The sequence below is a fragment of the Canis lupus genome, chromosome 37, assembly GCF_003254725.2.
Source record: "Canis lupus dingo isolate Sandy chromosome 37, ASM325472v2, whole genome shotgun sequence".
Classification (NCBI taxonomy): domain Eukaryota; kingdom Metazoa; phylum Chordata; class Mammalia; order Carnivora; family Canidae; genus Canis; species Canis lupus.
This window is the reverse complement of record NC_064279.1, coordinates 15,455,601-15,480,163: the sequence shown is the minus strand read 5'-3', so window position 1 is coordinate 15,480,163 and position 24,563 is coordinate 15,455,601. Positions and strand designations below refer to the sequence as shown.

The 24,563-nt window shown below is 37.8% G+C and overlaps 1 protein-coding gene across 4 annotated transcripts in view; it reads right to left on the bottom strand.

The window, feature by feature from the left end:
- ADAM23 (ADAM metallopeptidase domain 23) overlaps positions 1–24,563 on the bottom strand; it is a 187,474-nt gene that overhangs the window by 31,978 nt on the left and 130,933 nt on the right. For all 4 annotated transcript variants that reach the window (XM_049106474.1, XM_025441631.3, XM_025441630.3 and 1 more), the window contains exons 10-19: positions 21,560–21,631; positions 19,343–19,506; positions 18,332–18,416; positions 17,292–17,382; positions 14,840–14,888; positions 12,625–12,724; positions 8,889–8,963; positions 7,912–8,001; positions 6,579–6,659; positions 388–438 (exon numbers count right to left, since the gene is read on the bottom strand). In XM_049106474.1, coding sequence (XP_048962431.1) covers positions 388–438; positions 6,579–6,659; positions 7,912–8,001; positions 8,889–8,963; positions 12,625–12,724; positions 14,840–14,888; positions 17,292–17,382; positions 18,332–18,416; positions 19,343–19,506; positions 21,560–21,631 — 858 coding nt within the window. The remainder of the gene's footprint in view (positions 1–387; positions 439–6,578; positions 6,660–7,911; positions 8,002–8,888; positions 8,964–12,624; positions 12,725–14,839; positions 14,889–17,291; positions 17,383–18,331; positions 18,417–19,342; positions 19,507–21,559; positions 21,632–24,563) is intronic.

Below are 24,563 nucleotides of genomic sequence, written 5' to 3'. Positions count from 1 at the left end.
GAGTGCTACATCATAACATGGCTTCAGAAAAGAAAAAAACCACATTATCACCTATTATAGCACATTATAACACTCATATTTTCCCATAATAGGCTGACATTACTGAAAGATGATCACAACTTGATAAATTGGATTCCTAATTCTTTAGTCATTATATTTTTTTCCTTGCCCTCAATCTGGACAATTTGTCACCAGGGCTAAATATAATACTATATTTAGTATTTGATATGCTGTGCAGCAACACTGAATTAGCCGTCCATTGTGATAATTTATTGTTCTTTGAGTTGCAATTTCTCTTCAAAGTTATATTCATCAGAAAGGGGGAAAAAAAAAACCTCCCAAACTAATCCTTTTAAAATTATACTTAAAACTCATAGCCCAGCATACCTGATTTTGATTGCATGCATAACCATCTTGTTTATGAAGGTTCGGTGGGCACTGAAAAATACAATGTTTTTAGTTAACGTTCAACATAAGCACCTTCAGATTATGTGTACAATATATAAAAATGCAAAGAAAAAGCAAGCATGGTGAATATATAATTGGGAATGTCTAGAAAAACATGAGTAACCCCTTCAGTAGGTTATCCAAACTAATTCTTCTATTACTGGTAAACATAATAAATTCATCCATGCGGTGAGTATTTCTTTTTATTTCTCTGGCTTCCATGAGGTGGACTAGAATCAGAACTTACATATTCACTTGCCTACAGAGTTAAAAGTAGAAGGAATCAAAATGGACAACGAAGGGCATGAATCAGCTTGTTATGCAGGCGGGGAACATTCGGGAACTAACCCACGAGACCTCTCTCAGCCCTGTGAAATGTCAAATCTGCATTCGACACCCGTGATGCTCACCTAGAGGCCACATTACTGAAAAAGAAGAAATACTCTTTCAACTCAGTGTGAGTGCTGCATCTCCATTACATCTCTGACCTCTCTGACTACAGACGTGTTACTAGAACAATCGTGACGGGATGGTTATTGCTTTTTCTAGGTCTATTTATCAAGTCATTGTTTAAAAGTACACTTCATTTTCTCAGAAAGTTACTCTGAATGAATTAAAATTTTTACTCTCTATGCATTTTATTGGCCACATTTGAGAGAGCTGAAGACAGTTCAAGTCAGAGGAGCTAGTACACTGTTCAAAACAAATATGCAAAGAAAAAAGCAATATACAGGTAAATGAGTGAGAAACACAGCAATAGGCACCAGGGTCTCCCCCCAGTCTTCAGCTTCTCAGGATAGGACAGTTCTGCTTTCCCAACTGGCCAGGCCCCAAACCATGAAGTCATCCTCTGTTTCTCTTTCTCTCACACCCTCCTTCCAGTCCGTCAACAAATCCTTCTAGGTCTACTTTCAAAATATAGTCACAATCTGATGACTTTTCTCCTTCTCCACTGCTAACCCCCAGTCCAATCCACCATCCTCTCTCACCTGAATTATGCAACAGCCACCAACTGATTGCCCCGTTTCCACCCTAGTCTATACAGCTACTGGAGCGTCCTTTTAAAATCATAAACCACATCATGTTGCTCCTCTGCCTGATGACTTCCCAACATACTTGAGGGACTTCAAAGTTCAATGTGATATGCACTTTGCCATCCCATCTCCATCCTCTCTCTGGTCTCTTTGCTACTCTGCCATCACTGATCCGATGCTCTGTGGACGTGCCAGGCTTGCTTCTATGCCACAGCCTCTTGCCTTTGCTCTTCCTTCAATCTTACCCCCCCCCCCCCAGATTTCTGCATGGTTTGCTCTCAAAAACTGTAATCCTTCCCATGTTGGCATTCTCTGTCCCTTATTTCCTGGTTTTTTCTTCTCCATAAGATTTATCATCCACTATTCATCTATGTTACTTATTTGTGTATTGTCCCCACCCCAATGTGAGCTCCGTGCAAGCAGGGATAGTATGTGCTGTTCCTTGCTGCCTCCCTAACATCGAGAACAAAACTGGGCTCCATTATTATTGAGTAGTTGCTCAGCTACTATCAGCCAACTGGATGAAAAAATGAATGACCCATTCAGACACAATTAAGTTACTCTGTTCTGGGTGCCTGGGCAGAGGGGCTCCGTTGGTTAAGCATCTGCCTTTGGCTCAGGTCATGATCTCAGGGTCTTGGGATCGAGGTCAGTCTCCTTTTCCCTCTCCCTCTGTGCTTTCTCTCAAATAAATAAATAAATAAAATCGTTTTTAAAAAGTTACTCTGCACATATCAAGCTGTTTATCAAGTTCACTACAGAAAGGTAATAGAACTAATTTAGAATTTGCAATTACTAAGAACTTACAAAGGAACACTTTTAGATAAAATGCTTTCGTCTTACATCTTTCTAAAGAATAACTGACTTTCATATAAGCTTTAATTCACCACAGCTTTTCAATCAATCTGATGGTGACTACTTAAAGGACATAATTATCAGCTCCTTTTTAAAACCTGCCACAGTGGGCCAAAGGCACAGAAACAGAGATCCAAGTGGACTCTTTCATCTATCCAAATCCACTGAAAATGCAGTCATTATCTTATTAATCAACTAACATTAATTATTCACTTACTCCAAGACGAATACAATCACACCAGACAAAAATGCAAAAGAAATGTTGCTACTAGAATGGGTCTATCAGGATCTAAAATTATATGGTAGTTGATTTTTGTGATGTTTCAATTAAAAAAATTTTGTAGAGCTCTTCAATAATTAAAAAAAAAGCCCCTATTGTAAACTGTTACAGCTACACGCAAGATTTCTAATCAATTTATTTTTAGTTTTTAGGCTAATGAAAGCAAATTGCTGATCACTGAAATGTTTAACATGGGAAATTATGGAATGTCTTACATCGTCTGGGGACACTGAAAACAAAAGGACCATAAATCTGTGGACTTTATTCTGCATGTGACTAGAGCTCTGGATTCAGTCTCTAAATACCATTCCAGCCCCCACTTTCATGCTGTGCAGGAAGGTTCACATGAGGCAGGACTTCAACAGTGCAGTAGCATTTAAATGTGCTTATTTTAAATTGTGTTATATCACCCATATAGATGACATATTTTTTAGTGCTAACAAGAAACATTTCCCACATCTTTCAAAAATACTTTTATTATATCATCCAGTATTGTTTGCCAAGGATTTCTCTCAGTTGCACAAGTATTGTTTATTCTGTGAGAAACTGAATTTACAAAGTAGCTCAGAGGCATCAGTAAATGATAATCTCAAAATTTAGCAAAGACATGAGGAACAAGACAAAGTCAGAATGTTGCCAATGATACTGATTCTCAGAGATGCAGAGGTTCTCAGAGATCATAATCATAATCAGTATCCATTAAATTCAAAGCTCAATGCTTGTTACAAAACAGAAGAATTCTGGGGGATCTTAATTCCCTCTACTCCCATTATCTATGTCAGGAGGATTCTGGTCATATAAGGAAATTATTGCTAAAAGAACATGCTATTCTAATATTCTAATTCTCTACTGAGAAATTAATTTAACAGTACAATTTTCACCTTACGTACATAAAGCAAAAGGAACGTTTTAGGGTGTCTGAGTGGCTCAGTCAGTTAAGCCTTTAACTCTCAATTTTGGCTCAGGTCATGATCTTGGGGTCCCAAAACTGAGCCTCGCATCGGGCTCAGACTCAGTGTGGAGTATGTTTGTCTCTCTCTCTCCCCCTGCTTGCTCTCTCTCTCTCTCTCCCCCAAATAAATAAATAAATAAATCTTTTTTTAAAAAAAGAACATTTAAAAAATTTAGACAATAGAATATTAAGTTGAACATAGAGCCCTCATTATAAAAGCCTTACTTCCAGTAAATTCTACGGCAATTCAGGAATTAAAGGCTGACATTAAAAACGACAAATACCCACCATTTGCTTCGACGTGGATGGAACTGGAGGGTATTATGCTGAGTGAAATGAGTCAATCAGAGAAGGACAAACACTATATGGTCTCATTCATTTGGGGAATATAAAAAATAGTGAAAAGGAATAAAGGGGAAAGGAGAAAAAATGAATGGGAAATATCAGAAAGGGAGACAGAACATGAGAGACTCCTAACTCTGGGAAATGAACTAGGGGTGGTGACTGGGTGATGGGCACTGAGGGGGGCACTTGATGGGATAAGCACTGGGTGTTATTCTATATGTTGGCAAATTGAACACCAATAAAAAATAAATTTATAAAAACAAAAAAAAGGAATTAAAGGCTGAAAAGTGAAAAAACTGTACTTTGAAAAGAGCTGAACACATAGAACCCAAACTATATATGATGGGTGTAAGAATAGTAGTATTCTACAGAACTAAAAATATAACTCATGGAAACAGTATGTCAGGATTGTCACAAAACATAAAACTTGGCACAAAACATAGAACCCACAATTCTTACACCCTTTCACTATATTCTAGGAAAATTGCAAAGAAACCAATTTACATATCTAAATAGAAGAAACAGATATGCCAAAAAATCAATAAAGAATAGCCTGAACACTATTTCTCTGCATGACATCCTTAGAAAGGTCCCTCTGAATTGAATCTCAGAAAATATACATCAAGAACTTTCAAAAAGGTTAGTTAGACACCTTTGTGTCCCTCTCTTCTTGTTTTGTTTTGCTTTTTTCCAGTGAAGAGCACAGAGTGCTACTCCAGCGACTCTGCTCCTATACTCGCTTCCCCCTGAGGCAAGTAGAGTGACTGATTGATTGACAAACTCGGGAAGAAATACTGGCCCTTCGGCTGCTGTTGCCACTCTTTTCCTGCCTACTCATGTGCATTAGATTATCGTCACTGCTCCTCCAAGACACACAAGACAACGGCCCATTTTTGCAAGGAGAAGTCACTCCAGACCCACTTTTGTCAATAACCTGTTCCTACAGCCTGAATCTGGGATCTATTAAGAGACTTATTTAGCTCTCATACAAAGTTACGGCTTTCAACGTGGCCATTTTCAATATGAAAAATGGTATTTAAAAAAAATGGTATTTTGACCTCCCACTGTACTCTATTGGGAGCCCCGTGGAAACCATAATATCTGGCAGTAGATAAATCCATTTCTGGGCAATTTATCCTAAGGAGCGAATCCTGAATAAGAAACATTCTTAAAGATGCATACAGGTGTTCACTGTCATACTAATTACAATAATGAAAAACTGTCAACAACCTAAATATCCACCACTGGATAAGAAGTCACAAGTCAACTCATAAATCCATATGATAGGCTCTCATGCAATTGTAAAAAGGGTATTTATAAAGACTGTGTAATAATACAGGAAAATGTTTTTGAACAATGTTTTGAAGTAATGTCAGTGCAAAAATAAAAGTAGAATAAAATCCAAAATCCTTACCTATTCCCTAATTGCCCTAATACCTGATTTACTCTTGATTTTTTTCTACTACTCTCTGGTAATCCCTGCTTTCATTCCATTTCTTAAAGAAGCCAAGCTTCCTTACTACCTGTTTCCTGACTAGGATTTACCTAGTCCTTATTTACCCTTCTACTTAAATGCCAGCTTCTTCAGGAAAATACACCTGACCACCCCACTTAAAACCCCCCACCTCACATCTCACCTTATTTTACCTTAGCACATACCACTATTGGATATTTTTGTTCACTTATTTCTCCACCCAGCAGAATGTAAGTTCCATAAGTGCAAGAACTTGCCTATCCTATTCCCTACTATATCCCAACATTTACCAAATTCTTTTTATTAGCAAGATGGTTGCAGAATAGAGACAAGGCCCAGATACCACTCTCTGTAGTAAATATGAATCATTAACCAAGGTATTAAATTGTTCAGATTTTAAGACCCACAGTCTCAGAGTATTACTTTTGGAAAACAAGGTAATGGCAGTTATGTAAAGCATATACAGTAATATGGTTTAAAACAAAACTTGTTTTTTTTTTTAGTGCTGACACACAGCAGGTACTCAATGAATGTTCATTTGAATGAAAAATAAAGACTTAAAATAATGTGATATAAATTTTTAAGCATAAAAAATTGTACAAAGAAGGAATGCTAGTAGGCAACATTAATTATAATGTTATAATAATTTTTAATGTGAAGAAGACCACGCCAAACCATATGGGCCATGATGCCAGGAAAATGTAAATGGGAAACAGTTGGAGACCAGAACTGAGAGGGGGACACCTGCTCCCGCTCCCTCTTCAATCAGAGCAGTGTTACTTGTTCTCTACTTTCTACAGCAGGCATCTAACAAATTTTTTCTTAAAAGAAAGTGCCCTGTGGCTTAAAAATGTTTGAAAATAGTACATTAATTCTTCATCAGTGTGAACATAACAATTTTAGATGTGGGGACTGAAAGGAACACAAATTCGTTGGGTAGAAACCATATAATGGGAACTAATTATGAAGGAGAAATTTGAAAGAAGAAAGAGATTTAGGTCCAGGAAACACAACAAATGTTCCTAAAATCAAGGCATGGTGGAGATCCAGAAATTACTAGAAAACAAAGTGAAGTAAAACAAAAAACAAAGAAACCAAATCATATTTTCATATGTAGCCCAACTGAACGCTTTCCAATGTGTACAATATTTGCAAGTCAAATGTATTTTTTAAAAATCTGGTTTGTCATACCTGGCCAGAGTCTCCAGTACAATATTCAGTAATATCACACCCATTCACAGCATCCCGACATTCATATCCTCGTGGCTGAAACTGCAAATCAAAATTCAATATTAAGAACTTGTGTTAATTAATATTTCCAATAGTTAGCATTGTTATATTCACCAATAATTTGGATACTCTCTCATAACCATCACCAAACTCTTTTTATGAATTAGCAAGTTAGCTGCAGAATAGAGACAAGGCCCAGATACCACTCTGTGTAGTAAATATGCATCATTAAGCAAGGCATTAAATGTTCAGATTTTAAAACCCATGGTCTCAGAGTATTACTTCTGGAAAACAAGGTAACAGCAATTATGTAAAGAAGATACAGTATTACGGTTTAAAACAAAAGAGCAAATCACTAAAAATATGAACATTTAAGCTCTCTCTGAAGATTGATATACACACCCAAGCTTCACTAATTGTATCTGTTAGCTTGTTCATGTTAATCTTAATGTTAATCTTGCTTTAGCCAAATATACACAATCAAAGTGCAGTAAATTCATATGAACTCCTTTCAGTGACACCAATCACATTGAAGGGGTGGGCAAAAGATGAAGGAAAGAGACCAATGAGGTCAAGCAATTTATAATCTGGTGGGGAACATAAGGCAACCAAGCTAGAATTTCTTAAAATACCATAAGACCTCTTGGCATTGAATAAAATCATTTTACTTTATAGTTAGAAGCAATATTAGAGGGTCAGCAAATGAGAAAAAGGAATATTTTAAAAATGGCTTTTCAAAAATTGACTGGAGGTTCTACAGATGGAAGTTAACTGTGTCCACATGCATAAGCTCTGTATATACACATATAAGCAAATAGATGAATACTATTTCCTTATCTTGCTTTCTTGCCTTTATAGGAGATTTTTCACACATAAAAATGTGAGCACTAGGTTTTATGTTCATGGTCCAAAAATAAATTAGGTCCAAAATAAATGTACATATACATTGTAATAAATCTAAAGAAAAATGTTATAAGTAGGCCATATTATTTAAAAAGACCACAGGAATTGTCCCTCTTCTATTCAACCATCCTTTCAACCATCTAATGTGGTTTTCATCTTCATTAGCAGGGCAACTCTCAAGGTTGGAAGGACAGGATGGTTGATAGTGAACCATAGTAAAGGTAAATGTTTTGACCTACAGAATTTAGGTAGCTTTATGGATTCTACAAAACTGTGAGGGACACATCAATCAACAAATGTGTGGCCAGATCTACAACTCCTCTATGTACACTGTGAGATATTTAGCTAATACGTCCACGAAAAGGAAAGACAGAAGTGTCAGGTGACTCACGAGACATGAGGTACTGTTACAGCAGGGCCCGTCGCTGCAGTGGGCCCCGTTGGACAGAGAGCACTTCTTACAGCATAATCCATAGCATTCCTAGGGGAGACATTCCACGTGAGTAAGTGAGGCTGGTCATTCAACCCTCTCTCTACATGTGACTTATGTATAATCCACAAGAGGAGACTTGCACAATAACTAGCAAGCATTTCAGGAAGTAGCCACTTTAAACAATGATAAAATTCCTTCCTGCCATATTTTTCAGCAAAGTATGATCTTCTGTGAAAGGGTTTCTCTCCCAAAAAGTGAGCTTATTTCTTAGCAGGTACATCACCTTCCGTTAGCTCTTTCTTAAGACTCTATCTCATTTGGGGTTTTTAAAAAAATATTTTATTTTTAAGTAATCTCTACATCCAACATGGGGCTCGAACTCACAATCCTGAGATCAAGAGTTGCATGCTCTACCAACTGAGCCAGGTGCCCCAAGACTCTATCTAGTTTTATAAAGACAAAAATAATACACACCATGGAAAGAATATTTCGTGATTTGGTATAGTCTGAATGGGATGGATATGAGCTATGGATTTTTAAGAGATAGGAGATTTGATTAGAAGAACCCATTACGGAAACGAACTAGGGGTGGTGGAAGGGGAGGAGGGCGGGGGGTGGGGGTGAATGGGTGACGGGCACTTGACGGGATGAGCACTGGGTGTTATTCTGTATGTTGGTAAATTGAACACCAATAAAAAATAAATTTATTATAAAAAAATTAAAAGAAAAAGAAGAAGAACCCATTAGGTATTTTTTCAAACAGGGCCATAAGAACTTGATTATCTCTAACATGTCTGACCTGGGATTAGGCATTGATGAGAGAGATGAGAAAGAAAAGCAGTAAGACCAAGGGAAGGACAGTGTAGGCTTCTCACGATTCTTGTTTGCTCTGGGGAGGAGCTGTGTTGAAGGTAGGAAAGATCTCTTATACTTACCACATGTAATAAACCACAGTCACATTCCTCCCCAGCCTCCACATATCCATTTCCACATTCTGTGGGTTCAAATAGCTGAAAGAGGTTAGGAAGACAAAGGAAAAACATTTTAATTTATCACAGAAAACCAACACACCAATCAGGCCACATACATGGCCCTATAATCAGCTATCATGTGATATTCTTCTGTGATTTGCTGTGATGGCATCTTACAGATGGTATCTGTGTGGGTAGCACTGTTCACTTATTAATAACACTTCTAAAAACGTATTCCAAATGGGGTAATATTTCTTGGAGGATTCTCTGGAGGTGGGCTCCAGAGATGACCTCTACCATTAGAATTACTTATTAATGGAAATTAGCTGTCAAAACGAATAGATTATTTATCATACTTGCTAATGGGGCAAAGATGCAATTGCTAAGACTAACGGATATCTAATTTACTGACTTATCTCAAGGTAGCTGAGAAAACAAAAATTGTCAAAAAGATAAAAATGTTTCGGTCAGAGCTGAATGTAATATATACAATCAAGAAAAAGCAAATAAGCTTAGAAAAGGTGCTGCTGGGAATCCATGCCCATCACTCTCATTGAAAGGAAATCTGCACTGTCGAAAGCATATTAAATAAATGTGCAGACGGGGCACCTGGGCGGCTCAGTGGTTGAGCGTCTGCCTTTGGCTCAGGTCGTGATCCCGGGGTCATGGGATCGAGTCCTGCATCAGGTTCCCTGCAGATAGCCTGCTTCTCCCTCTGCCTATGTCTCTGCCTCCTTCTCTCTGTGTGTCTCATGAATAAATAAAACCTTTAAAAAATAAATAAATAATTGTGCAGACATATGCACCGATGTATAGAAATCTCTCGATCATTCCTGGAGCAATGGAAGAGTCAAATTTCTAGAATAATCCACTTGACTAGTGCTATAGTTTGCCAGACAAACTATATTGCAAACAATTGTGGAGGCACTGAGTGTTCATGAGAAACATTCCCATTTTCTGTCAGCTGGAGCAAGATCTCCCTGTGTGTGTCTATCACACTTGGATGAAGACTGGAACAGCACATTCCAACCAAAACGCTCAAAGCCAGGAGTATGAGAGGGCAAGAGAGACTCCTCCTCCAGCATACACACCCCAAGGGAAGGGTTGCCTTCCAAGCCCACCTGAAGAAGACCTGATTCTCCCTCCACATCGAGGAAGGGAAAACTCTTACTCAAAGCAAGAAAGTTTTTCAGGTTATTCCTCCATAGGAAAGTCCCACAAGTAACATCAACAGTCCTCATCTCTGTGGTATTTCATCAGCAGTCAGGAGGAAATGGAAATGGCAAGTTCAGACTGGACCATGGCTAGCACTTCCTATTAGGTCTCACATGGAGCCAAATGCTAGATCTCGTTCTTAGGACCCTCCTTCCATCCTGCAGCAGGCCTCTATCACAAACCAGGTGGAAAACACAGCAGGTGGGGAGAGTCCCACAGCACAGAGACAAGGCAGGCAAGTAATGTGAAAAAACCATGTAAACCATGCATGCATACATTCATTGACTAAAAAAGCACTTGGAAAAGGTCAGTTCTTTGATACATACATATAAACTATTCCACCGGAATCCACGGGGGCTTCCTTTAAAAAAAAAATCATTCTACCATGTAGCTGAAAAAAATAAATCCGTATTTACTAACTTTTAAAACTGAAGACATACGGCTATTTTTATTTGGTTTCTGAGCTACTGGAATAATTTTCTTTCTACTCACAGGCAATTGCAGAAATCTAACGATGGACCCTTCCACACACACCAGAAACCTGAGGACTGAGTGCTGTGCTCCCAGGCAAGATGCTATATTATAATTGACTGGTGAGACGCAAGGCAGGTAAAAATCAATCACGTACACTTTAATTCATAAATGCCAGCAGTTCACATTGATTCATTACTACTCATCTCTCCCATTTTGAACACTTTGAAGTTTTCAGATTTCTGTTGCACTGAGATCAATGCCATGAAAGGCAGGCGGTTGAATTTAATGGTACAAGGTCACCTTAAAATTCCTGTTTCTTTTTCTGCAGACTCATTGAGATTTTATAGAGATGTCAGGCATCAAACTACAGTCCCTTGACTACAGGAGTATCACTTAATGATGAGGAGAGGAGTAAATTATTCTGTTAGTTATCCACACTAGTCACTGACTTTTTTTCAGTTAGTATGATTTCACTGTTCTTTCAATTCATAGAGCATTAAACATTTTGTACAGCAAATGGACTATATTTGATTTATGAAGTAGCATTTTCAAAAGAAATATGAAATGTGTAATGTTAGAATCTCTATACCATCTGCTAATGAGCAGCAATCCTGTCTTTTTGCCTGTTGAGTGATTCATTTCCAAACACGCTACTAGAGGTCCACAGTCCCTTATGCAAAAGCTTTGTGGCCAGTGAATTTGAAAATTCTGGCTTTGCTAGATTTTAGAAAAGTATGATGCATTTACCACGTTCTATGTAATAGCCCTGAGGGGCCTGGTGCACACCCTCTAATCAAAAACATTTATATTTCTGCAGTAATACTTATGAATATTTACACTATGAAGGATAATAAAAGTTTTCAGTCCAGGAGAAGTTTTACTGCCTGACGTGTTTTCTGCAAACTCATAAAAAACACTTTCAATTTTCAGACCTTTTTGAATTAAGGAATGATGGATAAGGATTGTGACGCTGTATATATGAATTCTGATGAAATGCCAGTTGACATCATGGACCTTCCCACACAAAGAGACTATATAACAAATAATAAATACACATATGTATTTATGAGATCCATAAATAACTTGGGCTATTTTGTGGCTAGCTGATATTCATAATAGTTCCTGTCTAGGGGAATAGACCACTCAAAAACATTTTTTAAAAAGCCAGGGAATTGGGGATCCCTGGGTGGCTCAAAGGTTTAGCGCCTGCCTTCAGCCCAGGGCGTGATCCTGGAGTCCCGGGATCGAGTCCTACATCGGGCTCCCTGCATGGAGCCTGCTTCTCCCTCTGCCTGTGTCTCTGCCTCTCTCTCTCTCTCTCTGTGTCACTCATGCATAAATAAATAAAATCTTAAAAAAAAAAAAGCCTGGGAATTAGTTATACCCTTAAAGAGATGTCAGTGGAATATGGAATTTTTGTCAGAGAAATGGGTTGAAGCAATATCCCTTAATCTAACTCACAATCTCTAAGCAGCAGGATGAAAATCCTAACGTGTAAATTTCAAAGATATTTTAATTGAAGGGCATTTGTTTCTTTGTTTAGAGGACAAAGTGGGAGGGGTACAGCTAGCACTGAAAAATCAGATTCACAGTAGCAAAACCATGGTTTTATCATTCATTTAAGCAGGACCAGATTTCAACACGATAATGGCTTTTATAATAAATATTAATCTGACTGACAACCCCCCACCAAAGAAAAACCTATTTTCTAAGATAAGTATCTGACATTTGGCAGTGTTCTATTGTAAATAAATAGGCCTTTTTGCAACTGGTTTTATTAAGGCACAGAGCTACTTTTCAACATTTCACAAAGATAAAATGCAAGAATGACTTTTAAGTCTTTTCCCATAATAGATTTGTGACTAGATCCTGAGCAGATCGGAGGTGGATATGATCACGAAGGTTGTTGCTTTCATAAATGTTATGTACATCAAACACATTTCTCAAAAGCAAGAAAAAAAAAAAAAAGAAGAAGAACCAGAGAAATAATTACACTTTCTGAGTTACTAACCTTTGTCGGCCTGTTGAAAAGACAGGCTCCACCCCCTCTTTGTAAAAAGTCTCTATATTCCAAAATGCTGCACTTTGAGAACTTTCGGGAATGGGACACCCTGAGAAAATAAAGAATCAATTATGTAAATAATTTACCAAAAGCAGTCATCAGAGAAGAAAATTAAAACCCTTGAATTAGAACAAAATGTTCACTCTGGATCTAGATGATTCCACACAAATTTTGACAAGGCATTTATGTTCAAATTGCTAAATAAGTATGTGTGGTAGAACTTATAAAAATAGTCTAAGAAAACCACAGATTGGGAGCCAGGTTATCACCTCCTCAGCAGCCAAGCCCTTCTGTGCCTGGGCTTGGAAGCGTTTTGGAGAGCTTATCACAAAACTTCTTCACCTAGGCTACATTTTAAAATGTGGTCATTTTTATTTGCTTAGTCTCAGTAAAGGCAAGCACTTTTTGGCCTCTGTCCTGAATAAAAGATGCATGGGAACCTACTAGATTCTACTTAGAGGAAGGAATTGTGACAATCTATTAAAGATTATATAATGTAGGCATCAGCAACACCACTGAAGCAAACAGGAAATCTAAAGAGAAGTATTATACTATTTTTATACACAGACACAAATATGTACACGGATATGTGGATATCTGTTTTTTGCCCACATACACACAGTAAAAACAGAATTAGGCTTAAGCTCCTTCTGATTAGAATTAGGTAATTCTAATTTTTATGCTCAACTTCAAACATACTCATGACTTAGGAATATAGTATGAGCCTGTTTGCGATTCAATTAATCAAACTATCTCTATGTCAGTACATAGGGAGATGTTACACACATGGTTGAGGTTAAACTGAGTCATACACACTGATTCCTTGGGTGTGTTTATCATAGTACTTGATTTGAGAGTGACAGGCCACTTATTCTAGGATGTAATCTAAATGTTTTTTGTATCCTGATGCATGAGGGTAGTATATGGAAGTAGGAAAAGTTTTTGCCATTGTTGACAATAATCTCCTAAAGGAACTATGTGGAAATGCATACTCGAGAAAATATATGTAAACTTTAAATAGTTTTATTATATCCTCTGGGCGGTCAGTCCAAAAATTCATTTAAAAACTGGGAGTTTAGAAGACAGAAGGTGTCTCCCTAGAGAAGCAATACTATAAATGGTGTTACCTTCCTACTATATTGTAGTTCTCAAAAATGTTGTTTAAGCCATAATGTTAGTAAATTATGGTACAAAAACAAGGGGAGCACGCACGCTAACAGTTTCATGTTTAAACCACATTTCTAAAAACATATGTTTTAAAGCAGCCAGCAGAATGGTTGAGTGTCTCTGCAAACCCTCACGCTCACGCTCCCCTTTTCCCCATGAGCAGGACTCCTGGTAGAGGAGTAAGGAAGGGACTCTATACTAGTAGGTCAGGGCTTCTGGCTTCTGGGGCTCCTCAGGATAGGGGGAGGACCAGAAATGGGCGATGTGTTGAACAGATATCTGGCATAGGCACAAGAAGCAGGAGAGACACATGGGTGGAAAAACCTCTTCCATCTAGTAGGAGTGGGCTCTAGCTTAGGGACCCTTCGGTGAATGGCTCCCATGGGGGCAGGGGCCGGGGGCAATATTTCCAGGCCTTGGCTCACAGATGCAACAGCAGCTCCAGGGCAGTGGCTCTGTTCTCAAAGCATCCTCATAAGAAGAGAGGAGATAGGTGAGAAATGTTCAAATGTCTATCAATAGAAGATACCTAATTTAGACACAATAAATCTGTCTTTAAAAAATGCTGTATTGATTATATAAACAGTACGGTACAATTTTTCCTACAGCAAACACGTCTATTCGTGACTTCTTTAAAATATAAATTGACGACTAAATTGATTTTCACGGACTGCTTCAGGCAGACAACTGGCTCTTATTCTAAGTGCACTAAAAAATTAATGTATCTACTAAACTTAGAAGCATTTAATAATGTGCTTTCTTTAAAGGTTAACAGAAGTAGAAGTTGTTATATTTTACTCTTATCAACAACTTTAACTAAAAAATGAAAATATAAGGTGAATTAGTCCTTTCATTTTTAAAATATCAGATATTTAATGATTGAATTTATACTGAGTGCTGAGCCTACAAGACCAGTACCTGAGAGACTCTGCATCTAATTATATGCAGCAATGTCAGTGAAAGGCCTATATCAAATGCAGGTAAAATGAAAATTTACCCTGTTTCCTCCATGATGCAGCCACCCCAGGATTCTGTGCAGTCACACTCTAGACCAATGAAATGATAAAAAGCAACAGAAGAAAAGAGAAACAACAAAAGTCACATCTTTCATTTGCATTGCAACTCTGGAGACAATTCCTTATTTACCAATTCTGTGTCTTGTAGATACAGAATGTAAAATCCCACCAAACAAAAACTATTTCCATTAAATCAAAATTTCTTTATATCTTTTCCAGAAGTATAGGTTATTTCCTAAGACAACAGCTGACAAGAAATACAACTATCCCTCCCTTCATATTTGTGACTCAGAAAACTCAATAAAGTTCCTATTTCCAATGTGTAATGGAAAGTAGCCTGGTCTAGAAACAAAAAGCCTGAGTTCTAGTCCAAGTTCTACCCAGTGAGAGTCCTGCAGGCAAGTGACTTAGTATTTCTTGGGTCTCCCGTATTCCCACCTGGAAAATGGGGAACAGCCTCTCTGCCTATCTCTCAGAGTGGTTCCGGGGGTTCACACAAGATAAGCTCAGGTGTGCGCTCAGTGAGCTGTAAAGCTCTATTGCACAGATGTAATGAGTCACCACTGAAACTTCCCCAACAGAGCACCCTGGAGGTTACAGGAGAGAATCCCATTTGCTAGAATCCCAGTGAGGTTCAGCCAGAGATGTGAAGGACCCTCCGCTAAAAGTTTTAGGAAAAGAGAGTATTCTAAAATAAAAGCACAAATAGTCATTTAAACTAAACAACAATCACAAACTCAACATAGATGCCAGAGACTGACATACTGATGTTGTGATGGGCTATGCTTTCCATTTATTTTTTCCTATTCTCTTTCCTATCATAGACAAAGATATTTTTAAAGAGGGACTTCTCAATGGATTTTTTCAAAGTCAAAGTTCAGAACTAATGAACTATCTACCTAAACAAACAATTCATAAAGGACTAAAACATTTTAGGAAGGAACTACTCCAGGCATTGGGCCTGAACCTCTACTTCTCACCCCACCCTCTCACCCAATTCGGTAACATCCCTCAGCGGACCCCAGCACTGGCCTCTCCCTGGCCCCAGGGTTCTCAAACAAGGTCAGAAATCTGGCCCTATTCTCCTCTGATCTTCAAGCCATCTATCCCAGCTGCTGAAACCCAAAATACCTCCTTTAAAGTGTATTATGTGTTTCCTTGGGAAAGCAAATACCCTGAGCCTAATACCCTGATATTAATAAACGAAAGTTTGTGGATATTTGCTAAATGCCACCAGACTTCATATACCCATAAAGTGATGAATTAATATGCCCATAAAGAGAATCGAGAAGACCCTGGATACGTATTTTGTTTCAAGTTTCCATAACACTATGCATTAATGACAATTATTTGATAGTAGTCAAAAAGACATAAAACGTAGGATAAAGTTACAGTAGAATTTTGTCCTTCTCTTCCTTGGGTTGCTGAGGTGGGCAGGGAGACCTTTACTTTGGGCATCTGATATTTTCACAGAGGGGAGCAGACTTTCACTTAAGAAAATAATTTGAAGGAATACCACAGTCTTCCTTTCCACAAGATCGTATGACTTTTTGTGGGTCCTAGGAACTTTTGCCTCATGCCACCAAAAAAAAAAAAAAAAAAGTATTCGAAATTGTATTTTACTAGTTTGTTAGTCTAAAGAGGAATATAATCCAAGTTGGATTTTACTCTGATTTTTAAAGAAATTGAAATTTTTCATGGACTCCTAAAACCATTGTGGGCCTTGGATACTTTGCCACTGGAAGCTCAGTCCCTATCTTTCCAACTTCTTCTCCTCTGATTAATGAAGAGAGTGACACCAGTGGTCACTGGATGCTTTTTCCACTGGATGGGATCTGAGGCCCTGTTTGGATTCCCTCCTGGCACTGCCTGCCCACTAGAGGGCTATCCTCTACCACCTGCTTCCAGGCTTAAAGGGCCCTAGGGAAGGGCTGCCTGGAGGGAGGCTTGTTCTTGAACCTTTCTGATGGGACCACGTGGGTGAGTTCAGTTAGAGGTAGGTTGGTGGGGAAGTTTAATTAGAGTTGGAGCTCCTTTTGACACTAGACCTAAGCTATTTCCTGATCCAGCTATACTATTACTAACTCCCCAACGGAACTTTATTGGCACCTAGTGTCTACATTCCACTGCTTAGAATCCAGAGGGTGAGTATTCATCCCCTGCCAAACCTCAACACTCTGCAATGTGAGAAAGAGCTGCTCCTGCTCTGAGAAAATGAGTATGATTTTATGAATTTTTAAGGGGAAATATCTACTACTCAAACAGATTAAGAATTACCTTAAATTGCTCACTTGATAGTCTTTTAAGAGGAAGAAGGTATATTACAATTAAACTATAATGAGTTAGGAATGAAAAATATTTATTTATTGACTGGACATGCAGTATACAGACAGAATGGCACATGAGAGTGAATAAGAAGGTCAATGTACATACTTGGCTTTCGGCTAGAAGGTTCCCATTGGATTCCAAGGTTTTGAGCCAGGCTCTGCGATAATACTTGTGCCACTGCCATTGGAAGACCATACTGTTTTTCAGAGTTGAAAGTGTGTGGGAGACATTTGAGAGAGTGCACAAAGCTAGTTATTATTTCTTAATGATCATTACATATCATCTCAGTTCCCTAAATAGAGCCTCACAGCATCAAAAGATGGCATATGCTCCTTATCGCTTCTTCCTTGCAGCTGGGCCCAAGAAGCAGAAAGCCTCTTTTACTATGTGGCATCTCTCAGAACTTGATGCTCTCACATGGAAACATAAAACACAAGCCATAAAAGGCTATGCCCTGATTCAACTCACACCAAACCAACAATAAATTCAACTTACTACAAATATGCCAAGAGAGGTCTTGACTGAATGATGATGGCTGTGGGGATAACCTTATAATACATTCTGGCATTAATCAGGGTTTAGAGATAGTTGGTTCAGCTTTTTGGATGCTGTTGCCAACTGGTGTAAGGATTTCCTTGATATAAAGGAAGGTACTGGAATCCAAACAATAAGACTAAGAAAATATTTGTTCCAATGAATTCTACAGAGAGATAGGTAGAAGGCATAAAGATAAAAATGTACACAGAAAGAAAACAAAGACACTGATTAAATATAATCCTAAACTCTTTGATTTAAATGAGTTAAATCTAACATGCATGGGAGAGCATTATACATTAAAATTATTGGGAAAGGAATAATAAGTTTATAAAAATTTATCTATAGAGGTGAAAAAATCTCTGGACCACTCTTTGGCATGCATTTACCTGATAAACACGAAAAACTATCAATATGAAATGAAGCAATACCTCTTTTTGAACACCAAAAGCCACTTTGGTTTCTATTTACTAATATAAATCACTCATACCTTATTCTCGATGTCACTGTCATTTTAAACAAACCTGAGAAAGATATAAACTAGGCCACAGGGAAGAAAGAGGTCAGATGCAAAGATAAAGCTCTACTTTAAGAAAACTGATCAAATTTACCTCATTCACACCAACTCCCCTTGTGCGAGAACAGACACCTCCAAAGTAACTCAGACTGCTTCTCTTATAGTGGAATGTCACACGCCTAAAGAAAAGGAAGTGCTATCAGAAAACCAATGTAGTGACCATCATATGAACTCTCCCAAGACAGGTTTACTCACTCTTCTACACCGAACGCTGAAATCCATCCTCCCTCAAGAAATCAAAAACTACATTTTAAACACCTTTAGATTTATGTGGTCATAAATATCTTGAAATCTGTGTGATGTGCAGCAATCTCAGTTGAACAACATTAATTGAGCATCTACTAAGCAATGGTTGATTATTATAAACTATAAATTTATAAATTAGTATATATTGCTGATTAGACTGAGAGAAAAAGAAGTAAAGAGCTAAGGTGAGAGACAAGGAAAGAGGACTCTGGTTGGTCTGATTCCAGAATAGAACCTTGGAGAACTGTCTAAAAACAGCTTTTCCATGAGCAGAGAAGGAAACCACTGATTATATCGAAAGAAAGTTTGGTCATCCTTTCCTTTAATGATAAAAATCTCAATTTTATTCAATGGTTCGCCTCAAAAGACTGTATCTCCTGGCCTCTCTTGCAGCTACGTGCAGCATGTACCCAAGAGCCAGGAAATGATTTGTTGGTAAAATGGATATGTCCAAGCTTTCAGAATATCTGCTTTAAAGGAGCTCACTCAGCTGGAAGGAGGGCTCTTTTGTACTCCTCCCTGCCTGTATTCCTGATGCCTATCATAAAGGCTTGTGCACCAGCAGCCACCTTGAATTATGAGTTGACCTGGAGGATGGAAAGTGTGAAAGTAAGAATGTGCTCTGAAGGTAAATCTTACTACCACGGAACTACCATCCCAGCACCAGACAACTTACCTCCCTGCTACTGAGGTAACCAGAGAGAGGACTCAATTCAAGATCAACACACTGACGTGTAACTTAACAGATATAATTAAGGGGATAAAGATAAATGTCAACACATAGACCGCAGGTACATACGAGATGAGGTGCACAGCATCAGCATGTTGTTTGATACGCTGTCGGTATTTGGAAAATTCATGAAGCATCTGCACAGGGTTGGTGGTGATCTCGATATGATCCTTCTCAGTCCAGGTCTCTACAGCCACCAGGACAACCCTGGTATTGAGCTGCTCCTTGTAAATCTGAGGGTATACAACAGGACAGGTGCAGGAGGAAACACTGGGTCAAACATGCACAGTCAGTGATTCAGAGTCAGTGGAAGGACAGGAGGGGAGGTGAGAGGAGAACATGAGGTCACGATTAGCTCATCATAAAGAATCATCTTCCCTTTCTCATTTTCAAGAGCAAAAAGAAAGGAAGAAAGAATAATCACACAACTCAGCCTCTCCTACACTATTTCAATCCCAAAGCAGCACATTTATTGGCCAGGTATCTCACTAGGGGATGGACAGTAGGGATGTCAAGATTCTAAAGTCTGGACATAAATTCAAAACAGGATTTAGTAAAATCACTCTTCCAAACCTCACAGGAGGTAACACGTTGGAGCCTGACCTACTGGCTCTGAGTTAAGTGCAGTATGACCAGTCATTCCTGCAGGACTGGAACGGATCACTAAATCCTTGGACAATCACCAGCAACATGGCTGGCTTGCCCTTGGAGGCCCTGTGACAGGACACGTTAAATAACACTGTGGGGGAATCAAGAGCTGGCTAAAAGAGGAACACAGCACATTCATATCACCCACTTCCCCCTAACCACAGGGTGGCATCACTCGCAATATTTCAATTGCATCTTTCTGTTCTCTTTCTCTCCAAAAGCTAAACATTTTACACAATTAAGCAACTTTATTTTTTTTTTTTTTTTTTTTTTTTGACAATTAAGCAACTTTAAAGACTGCTGTCATTTTGTCCTATTTTCAAGCTAATTCAGAAAATAATGGATGATCTTTGAATACATCAAAGAAAGGGAATATCATCGTCCCTAAGTCAATCTGAAGCTATGATGATTTTATAACAAGCGAGTTAAATATGATGTCTCTTAAAAATTAGTTGGTTGGCTTCAGAACCTTATATGATCACCCAAAATAAAAATTCCACTTTGCAAGATGTGGCTCTATTCAACCATAGTCGAATGACGGACACAGAGATGCTACCAAGTCAACAGCTTTGGCAACAAAAAAAAGTGTGTTTAATATTCTTTTTTTCCATATTCACTTCAGTTTTCCTCTGAGATGACTGCTGACAAGAGCTGAAATTACAGAAGATTAATAAACCAGGTGTAAACTGGCTTTAAGAATTTCAATCCTAACTCTATATGATACACTGTGTCCATCCACCTGTATTATACCTTTATTCAGCTGTGCCTACAGCTATCATATGTTGTGAGTGATCGAAGGTTTGGGGGACTGTTTCAAAGACAGAAAAGAAGGCAGTTCTTTGGAGAAAATAAGTATCATTTAGATAGTTGGCAATTCATAAAAAGTTTTTTATTTCCCAATTAAGAGGGAACATACAATAAATATCAGATAAAAATAGATTTAATTGAACAAAATAGCACTTTACATTAGAATACAAAGTAGTATGTTATATTTAATCTACGACTAACCAAATTGAACTATGTATTGGAACATAACAGATAATATTCACATCTGTGGAATTCTACCTAGATCAGGAAAAAGGAAGAAAATATTAACCATTATTCTCTGTAATTTACAAAATGAGAGGGGGGAAAATACCGATATGAACGATTTATAGAGTTAGAAGTCTTTGTAAGGAGATACATATTTTACTGTTTCAAAAAGTTTTATTTTGAGGACTGCACTTAATTCTGTCATCCAGAAATAAAATCTGAAGCATTTACCACTAAGAAAATAAATTTGAGGTTTTTTTTTAAAAAAAACAAACCTTGTATTTCCTATATTCTCCAAACCTACTCCACCTCAATCAATTAGCTCTCTTGCAATATATTTAAGACAATAGGCTCAACTGGTTATCATTAACAGAGTCTCATTTGCCAAGTGTAATTGACGCTCTTTTTAGCAGATAATTTTCTCTAGTGTTTTTGCCCTTCTAGACAAAGAGGTGTAGGTATCACTTAGAATAATTATTTAGCCAGATGATCTTAAGGATGGCATTTTTACTTTTGCCCAAGGAAGAATTAAAGTAACAAGGAAATAACAAATATATAAACCATTCTGTCTTGGAAAAATAGGTTCAAGAAAACTGGGATACTTACAGAATCCACAAGGTTGACCACGGACTTTGCAAAGTTATTGGTGTGTGCATGAGAAGAGCGATACTTCTTATACTGGAGGGGAAAAGGATAAATCAGTCACTACCAAATCATAACTTACTGGAAATTTCACAATTCAGTAAAAGCGGACACCTCAGAGCAATAGTACAAATGGGGATTAAAAATAGACAATTTAACTTGTGCCATGTTGGATATGGTGGTGTTCTACTTGATTTCTCTGTTAGGAAGCAAAACTCCATTTATTTTTATTTTTATTTTTTTTTTGCAAAACTCCATTTAAAACACCTGTACCACCTCCAAGTATGGCGAGAACCTATAGACATCTGTATGAGAAGCTTTATGCCTGAGAAATTGTTAATTCAGTCTTAATGTCTACAAAGGCAATCTTTTTGTTTTCACCGAAACCACCTCTACAGTTTACCTTTGTAAAGGCTAAGCCAAGAAATGTAGTACCAACTGGACACCCTTCTCCCTTGAAACTCAAGATCAGATACAGATCAAGAAAATTTCGTGGGCAGCGCTTTAGATACTGTCTATGACATAGAATGCATATTTTATACATCTAAGTATATTCTCTCAGAAGAATGCCTCCATCAAATGAAGCCTTTTGCTTTTGACCTGTTCCATGTCAGAACAAAGGAGGGACAAGAAGGAAAAATGAAGTACATGTATAGTTTAAGATGGTTTATGGTTATTTATGATTATTTAAGAAAATAAATAAAAATAAGTTAATAGAACAAGTCTATAACAACACCCGGAGGGCTAAAGTTTTAACAAAGAATACTGCACAGTATATCTTTGAGAGGACATTTGAAAACTGAAGTCTAGGGGCACCTGGGTGGCTCAGTGGGTAAGTGATTCTCTGATTCTCCCCCTCTGCCTCTCTCTCTGCATCTCTCATGAATAAATAAATAAAATCTTTTAAAAAGACAAACAAAAAAAGAAAACTAAAGTCTATGACAGGGGGATCACACCATCTACTGAGGAAAAAGGAAAACACACTCAAAACTACCAAATCAGATTTGCACCATAAATCTTCAAAATCTACTTTTAATCATAATTATTAAAATTACAATTTTTCATAAAGATTAAAAATGTTCCTACACTGGAAACTCCTGAAATTCCTTTTTTCCCTCCTTTGCCCACTTTCACATTATAAGTTTGTCAGGCTCCCTTCATTTCATTCTCTTCACCCTGGGTACTATGTTTTTTTAAAACAAATAATGTGTCTTCATGTTTACATACTTGATATTTATTTTTTGTAATGCTTTATGCACTGACAACCCATGAAAAAGGAGCAATAAATTAGTACTGTTATTGATAGCATTCACTAATTTATCATTTACACTGATAACACTGGCTATATAGTGTGAATGCTTGTATCCCCCCAAATTCCTATGTTGAAATCCTAACTCCCAAAATGATGGTTTAGGAGGTGGGACCTTTGGGAAATGCTTTGGTCATGAGGTGGAGCCCTAATGAATGGGACTAGTGCCTCAAAGGAAAGTCCAGAGAGCTCCCTTGCCCCTTCTACTAGATAAAGTGGAGCACAGCAGGTGCTGGCTATGAATTGGGAAGCAGGTCCTCACCAGAACACAACCATGCTGGCACCATGATATTGGGCTTATCAGCCCTTATATGGTGAGAAATAAATTTCTATTACTCAAAAGACACCGTCTGCAGTGTTTTGTTATAGCAGCCTGAACGGACTCAGACTTGATGTTATTGCTGCCACCATGTATCATAATCTGATCTAAACTGTCTTCTTGTATTATTTTATAGTAAACATCAATCGGTGCATGTAACTGGCCCAAAAATATCAGATTAATCTAAAAATCTTAAGGCACTTTAACAGAGTTTTCAAACCTAGCATAAAGAAGTTGTTGTAGATAGCTAAGCATTTTAAGTTGTCCAGCAAATTCCACACATTAAAAAATTTCTAAGATATCTTTTAAAGTAAAAGCAGAAGTCGCAACCTTAAGTCCCTTTGGGGTGATGAAAAGGTTAAAAGTCTCGACATTAAGAAGCACACATCATAAAAAGAAAGGAAAAATATTAACTGATACCTATTCTAAGGCGGTGGTCTTATATATCTATTATAATTAACTTAATTTTGCTTCTGAACATTAATTTGTCCATTTTCGAGGCTTCTTTTTGTAGTATAATGATTATGGGAAAACATGACATACACGTTTACAAAATTAACAAAATTAGGTCTTTTTTGAAGTCTATCAAAACGTGATGCTTTTCACTTTTTTCATATTTCATAATTTCCACATTTCTTACTTCCTTTAAAGAAAGTTCCCTCTGGTGTGGGGTAAGTGAATAGAAAGGGTCAAACATGGAAGCAAGAATCCAGGTAAAAGATAATGAAGGCTGGACATCTGCAGAAGTGAGTGGACACACTACGAAGGTAGGGTTCCCAGGACTTGGTGATGTATAGGATGTGGAAGGTGAAGAAAGAGAATAATAAAAGATGACTCCCAGGTCGAACTAGCACAGCTGGGGGAATAGTGGTGCCATTTAAAATAATGAGAAAGAGGGATGCTGGGTGGCTCAGCAATTGAGCATCTGCCTTCAGCTCAGGGCATGAATGATTCTGGAATCTGGATCGAGTCCCACATCGGGTTCCCTGCAGGGAGCCTGCTTCTCCCTCTGCTGCTGTCTTTGCCTCTCTTTCTCTCTCTTTCATGAATAAGTAAATCTTAAAAAAATAAAATAATGAGAAAGACTAGGCGAAGAGAAGCTTAGGATTTAGGGAATCAAAAGTTCTGATTTAGAAATATTACACATTATTCAATATTGAAGCCAGAATGCAAGTAGACAGTTGGATATGTTAAGTACTGACTCAGGAGGCTAGAGGCATAAAGTAGAGGCATTGAAATTATGATATATATTTTTTAAGATTGTATTTATTTATTTTGAGGAGGGGAGGGGCAGAGGCCAAGGGAGAGAGAACAGAATCTCCAGCAGACTTCCCACTGAA